The 6,000-nt window shown below is 55.8% G+C and overlaps 1 protein-coding gene across 1 annotated transcript in view; it reads left to right on the top strand.

Moving 5' to 3' along the window:
- Nucleotides 1-343: 343 nt before the first annotated feature.
- Nucleotides 344-6,000, top strand: part of LOC120393191 (transcription intermediary factor 1-beta-like) — a 75,731-nt gene continuing 70,074 nt past the window's right edge. Inside the window, 1 exon segment of the mRNA XM_039517772.1 lies at nucleotides 344-408. Coding sequence (XP_039373706.1) covers nucleotides 375-408 — 34 coding nt within the window. The 5' untranslated portion in view covers nucleotides 344-374.

Here is a 6,000-nt window from a genome sequence, read left to right as displayed (position 1 = left end):
GTTTGCTTCCATCAAGGGCATGGGCAGAGGGTGAACCCCGTCTTCGGGGAGACTAGCCTGCTGGCCTCGCCCCTTCCGCCCCAGGGCCCCCTATGCTATTGGCAGGGTTCAAAACTTCCTCTCAAGTGGAGGGTTAAAGCTGATTTCTTTAGGCTTCCTCCCCAAACCACACTGGGGCGAGTGTCTCTTGGGGTGCTCTCAGCCTCTTGGCTACGGACAATGCTTCACTGGTCCACCTGGCCTCCGTCCCTAATCTGGCTTCCTCCAGGATGAGACGGGGAGCTGAGGGGCTGGCATGGCATGGAAACTGGCATTTTGGGAAGTGAAAATGGAACGCCCCCGGGCACTGGCAATGGGTCGTGCATCTGGGGCTGATGCTGCTGATGACTTTTGTCCCTCTGAGATACGGTGAGTAAGACTGAATGAGGAGACTGCGTATCCAGGCCAAGTATAGACACTGGGTCCTTTCCTCCAGCAGTGAGATGGGTTAAAACCCAGCTTCAGCTTAATGCCACTTTAGCTGGGAGTTTTCACACTTACATTGTTACATTAGTGCAGACATCCTCAACGTAGTTAGGACAACGGTCCCCAAACTTTTTCCCGGTACGACCTCATTTCCCGTGACTCCAGACAGCACGGAGGATGCTCTGCACGGTGCGACCTAGCACGTTTGGTGTGGGTGAGGTCATGCTATGTGGAGGATGCTGTTTTGCCATGACCCACCATTTGGGAGCTGCTGAGTTAGGACCTTAGATTGCGGAGACCCCCTTGCATCTGTCCCACCCTGAACGGAGGATCACTGGCCTGGCAGAAGCACTGCTGAGAAGGATCTGGTAGTTGTGGTGGATCACAACCTCGACATGAGTCAATAATGCAATGCTGTTGCCAACTCTCATGACTTTGTCGTGAGTCTCATGATAATAATTGTTTTCCTTAAAGCCCCAGCCCCTGGAGTCAGGTGGATATATGCTGATTTCAGCCTTCATTCTTAAAGAAAAATGAAGTTTCTAGTCTTTGTTGCTGTGGGGAAAGCTTTAAAATGAGACCCCCAGTGCATCCAAAAGGCTCAAAAAGCAGAAGAAAAGTAAAAAGAACACCACATCTATTATCTTTACATAATCTCATGATTTTAAAGCCAATCTGGGGAGCCTGACTCATGGTTTTTGAACCTTTGGGGTTGGCAATACCACAAAAGCAAATGCAGTTTTGGGTTGCGTTAACAGAGGCATAGCATGCAGATCTTGGGAGGTGATAGTACCCCTCTACTCGGCTCTGGGTAGGCCTCAGCTGGAGGACTGTGTCCGATTTTGGTCACCAGGGTACAGAAAGGATGTAGCAAAACTGGGAAATATCCAGAGGCAAGCAACAAAGATGATCAAAGGGATGGAATGCCAGCCATAGGAGCAAAGGAACTGGGTATGTTTAATCTGGAATAGAGGTGACTGAGAGGGGATACAAGAACCGTCTTCAAATACTTGAAAGGCTGCAACAACAAAAAATGGAGAAAAGTTAGCCTCTCTTGCCACAGAGGACAGACAAGAGGCAATGGGTTCAAACTAGAGCACAGCAGATTTAGATTAAATCTCAGGAAAAACCGCCCTAATCATAAGAACAGTAGGACAATGGAACAGATGGCCTAGGAAGGTCGTGAAAGCTCCTTCACTGGAGGTTTTCCAAAGGAGGCTGGAGCCATCTGTCTTGGATGCGTTAGACCCAACAAATCCTGCTTTTTGGCGGGGGTTAGACTAGATGACCCTTGTGGTCCCTTCTCACTCCATGGGCCTATGAACCTAAGATGGGGACAATTCCACCCCTAAGCATACTGTGTTCATAACTTCTCACTGAGTTCTGGAGATCTTGGCTGTCCCTGCTCAAAAGCCCCACAGCCCTGGCATGTTTACAGGGGCAGGTAATAAAAGCCACTTTCTCCCCTTACAAAATAGTGTGGGCCTGTCTCCTCTTTATGTCTGCTCCTCCCCGTGGAGTTCAGGGGTCGTCCTGTGAAAGGTGCTTGTTGAAAAGACAAGCCAGGCCCAGCATTGGCTTTGTGCAAACGCTGGGATGGGGATGGGTGGTGTGCGAACGGAACTTGTGTATCCCAGGCTGTGCAGGAGCAGAACTGATCTGGGTGTGATAGCTTATTTCTGCTGGGCTCGGCTCAGCGGAGACCTTCCCCCGCCCCTTGTGACCCCTCTTTTATAGAGCTGAAGCTGCTCTCCTGCTCAAATTTCTGCCCAGAGATGGATCACCCTGGGGCCTGGTGTCCCTCTGTCCCTAGCACTCACAAGACGGAGCCATGTCCCCAAAGCTCGACGCAGACGTCTTAGTGTAGACGGGGAATCGGACAGCAGCTCTCCTGAACCCCACGTTCGACAAGGGGCCTGAGTCCCAGGGGCTTCACCCTGGGCAGCACCTGGATTACTAGCCTCCACCAGGAATGGCTTTCTGTGTGCCCACCTCACTGCACGCCAGCCGGGCTCAAGCACATCAGGGCCAGGACAGAATTCTCCCAGCCAGCTGGGTGTTTCCTGGCCGGCTCCTGTGTGAATGCACCCGTCACTTGCTGGATAAACTGAACTCTCGTTACCAGACTGCTGCATGGAGGGAGATGGCTCCACTTGGGGGTTTCTTCCCCACCTCTCTGTGAGCATGGGGGTATGCAGCCCACTCCATGCAGTCCGACATGCCCCAAACAAGCCGTGCTTCACAGGAGCTGCGCGTTGTGCACCCAACGGAGGCTCCTCTGTCTGTCTCTTTGGGATGGGGTGTCCACCCCACACAAGGCTGAGCGGGTTAAGTTAGGTCAGTTAACCCTGTAGGCTGCACTGGGGGGAGAGCCAGGGCTCTGTAAAGCCTAATGGAAGATGACAATAGATAATGGGTTACGTCAGTGCTGTAATGAGGGCAAGGCGAGTGAGGCACTTGCCTCGAGTGAGGAAGGTGAAGGGCACAGAAAGTCTCTCATTCGGCGGCAATTCAGCGGCACATCCTTCCCTCCGAGAGGGACTGAGGGACCTGCCATCGAATTGCCACTGGTTGTTGGCAAGGGAGAGGGGCGGAACGTCCGGCTCTTTGGCGGAAATTCAGCAGCGGGTCCCTCAGTCCCTCTCGGAGGGAAGGACCTGCCGCCGAATTGCTGCCGAAGAACGGCGGGTTCTGAGAGGAACCTGCCGCTGAAGAGCCGGACGTGCCACCCCTGTCCCTTGCCTCGGGCGCAAAAATCCCTAGTTATGGCTCTGGGTTGTGCAGGGTGGCCTTTTAGTCCAGGTCTGCGGGTTATCCAGATCCTGGTCAGGGATTCATAGTCGGCAGGATGCTGGAGGGTCAGGCCCAAGCTGCCAGGACAGGAAGCCAGTGACTTTGCAGGTCCACAGGCAATTAGCCAAGGTTCTTCCTCAGCTCTGCCATTTGTCAGGGTGAAGCTGCACTCTTCAAGGCAGCCTTTCTCTGGGCTTTCTTCTGGGTCAGAGAGCTGGTGCCTTTAGCCCTGGCGGGCTCTTTGGGGCAGGCTCTCGAACTACAGGACATGCTCCACTCCGGTGAGATGGGCCCGTGTCCTGAATGGGCACCGTGGGCGTACATGAGCATCCCCTGCCCGGTGACTGTTCCTTCCTAACCAAATTCCAGTTTCTGGCAGTGCTTAGGAAGGGGTTGTCACTCGGGCTAGCCACGGGAGAACATGGCTCCTGCTCACAGCCACCCAGCTGGCCTGGGGACGTCAGAGGTCCAGGCGACAGGACGCAGGCGATCCAGGGCCTAGTGGTACGTGGAGCCACCTGAGGGGAGGTGTCGCAGGTGGTGGGCCTTAAGCACTGCAGGTTTTAACCATGTCTACTTCTATCTCTATGTCTATACGGATTGCATCAGAGCATGCCCGCGGCTGGGGATGTGGATTTGCAGGCTCGGCATTGAGCACTGGGCTTGAAAGACAGCGTCTACTTCAGCCGGGGGCTTGCAGCTGGGCCCGGGGTGGGGTGTGATTTTGCCTCGGCATAGCAGATGGGGCAGGCACTGGGGGCAGCTTATGTGCTGCTTTTGCCTGGGCTGGCGCCCTGAGAGCGCACACCGGGCCTGGTTGTTATCCACCTAGCGGGAGAACGACCTGGGTACACGCACCAGGCTCCAGCTGATTTGGGAGGCTGAACTTTATCAAGAGGACGGAGTGCATCTCTCTGATCTAGGTGCCGCTTTGGTCCTGGAGGATCTCGGTAGGGGGCTGGCCGAACTCCTAGATAGCCCATGCAGGGTGTGTAGGAGGCAGCTGGGCTGATGTTGACCCATCCTTGTGGCAGATGCCTAAGGCAGGATCTCACTGATTTAGGCTCCAGACCCAGAAAAGGTAACGTAGCTGGGCTTCCCCTTAAGAGATGGGGCATCATGTCTAGCCCCCCTGGAGGCAAATGGGGCAGGGCTACCCGGAGGGGGGGGCAAGTGGGGCAATTTGCCCCAGGCCCCCACAGGGGCCCCCACAACAGTTTTTCGGAGCCCCTGAAGCGGGGTCCTTCACTCGCTCCGGGGGCCCCGGAAAACTCTCGTGGGGCCTGAGCCCCCGGAGCATCTTCCGTGGCAATTTGGCGGCAGTGGGTCCTTCCGCTCTGGGACCCACCGCCAAAGTGCCCCGAAGACCCGCGGCGGGGGGGGGTCCTTCCGCCCCAGGACCCGACGCCAAAGTGCCCCGAAGACCCGTGGTGGGGGGGTCCTTCCGCCCCGGGACCCACCGCCGAAGTGCCAGGTCTTCGGCAGCAATTCGGTGGTGGGGAAGACCCCAGGCCCCCCGAATCCTCTGGGCGGCCCTGAAATGGGGCAGGACAGTATCACAGAGGTAGAGCCCTGCACAGATACAAAATTTATACTGTGTACAAGTGACTTGCATGGTCCCAGACAGGAGATGCATAGTGCTTCATGGAAGGGACCTGTCTGGGAGGGTGAGAGCTGCTTGCACACAGTAGTGCAACCAGGGACTGCTGCTGGTGAGCCTGGAGGGGAGGGGGGTGGTGGTACAGCCATGCTGGAGGAGCTGCCTGCGGGGGCACTGGCTCCTGCAAGTGATGGCCTGCTGCCTTCGCAGCTGGAGCTCCCAGTAGAGCCCTGCGGCTCCATGGATATCCGCTTTCTATCTGCAGAGATCTGCATCCGTGGATATCAGTTTTGTATCCATGGAGGGCTCTATCCAGGGGGACTGCTCTGCCAATGCATCTGATAGCAGTGCTGGCTGGGGGTCAAGGCCCGCTCTCACCTCATCCCCTGGAAGGCAGGTGGGCAGAGGTGCCTGGAGAACCTCCCAATGTGATGATTGGCTCCCCCCTGCTGTGGGAGCCCTCCAAGAACAGGCAAAGGATCAGAGGGGTGCGAGTGATTGCATTGGGCTGTCCCGAGACGCGGCCCTGGGATGTCCTTTGAGTAATAAAATCACGGCCTGGTTAAAACCCATCCCATGGGTCCTTGCCTTCTTCCATGCAGTGAGCACAGCCAGTGGCTGAGCTGGGGCAGAGAGTTGCCAGCAGCAGAGAGGTCCTGGGTCACGGGGAGAGCTGCAGGAAGCAGGGTCACTCCAGGGCTCGTGGCCTGTAGCAGGGGGCTCTGTAGAGAACAGAAGACTCCAGGTTGAGGGGAAGAGGGGTTGACACACTGATTTTGTGCCAGGTGGAGGAAATAAAGCTGAAGCCCCGCGAAAAAGGGTATGACCCAACCTCAAGATGAGGTGTCAGACTTGCCTGATCTGAGGGGATAGTCCGCTTACAGCTGCAGCTCAGCGGAGCTGGGTAACAGGCTCAATTCCTGCCACTGACTAAGAGGCTGCCTTTCCCTGTGCCTCAGTTTCCCCATCTGACCCCCGCTTTGGAAAGTGCTTTGGGATCTACCAAGGAAAAGTTCTACCTGGTGTTATTAATAGAGAGAAGATGATTGACTCCAGTTACTCAAGGACTCAGTCAAAGCAATGCTTCGCGTTTGTATGGGGGTAGGTTGCCTTGCAAACTGGTACAGCACAACAAGGGCTGG

Source organism: Mauremys reevesii, unplaced genomic scaffold (genome assembly GCF_016161935.1).
Source record: "Mauremys reevesii isolate NIE-2019 unplaced genomic scaffold, ASM1616193v1 Contig16, whole genome shotgun sequence".
NCBI classification, from domain to species: Eukaryota; Metazoa; Chordata; order Testudines; family Geoemydidae; genus Mauremys; species Mauremys reevesii.
Note: the sequence above shows the minus strand (reverse complement) of the source record. Positions and strands in the feature narration are given on the sequence as shown.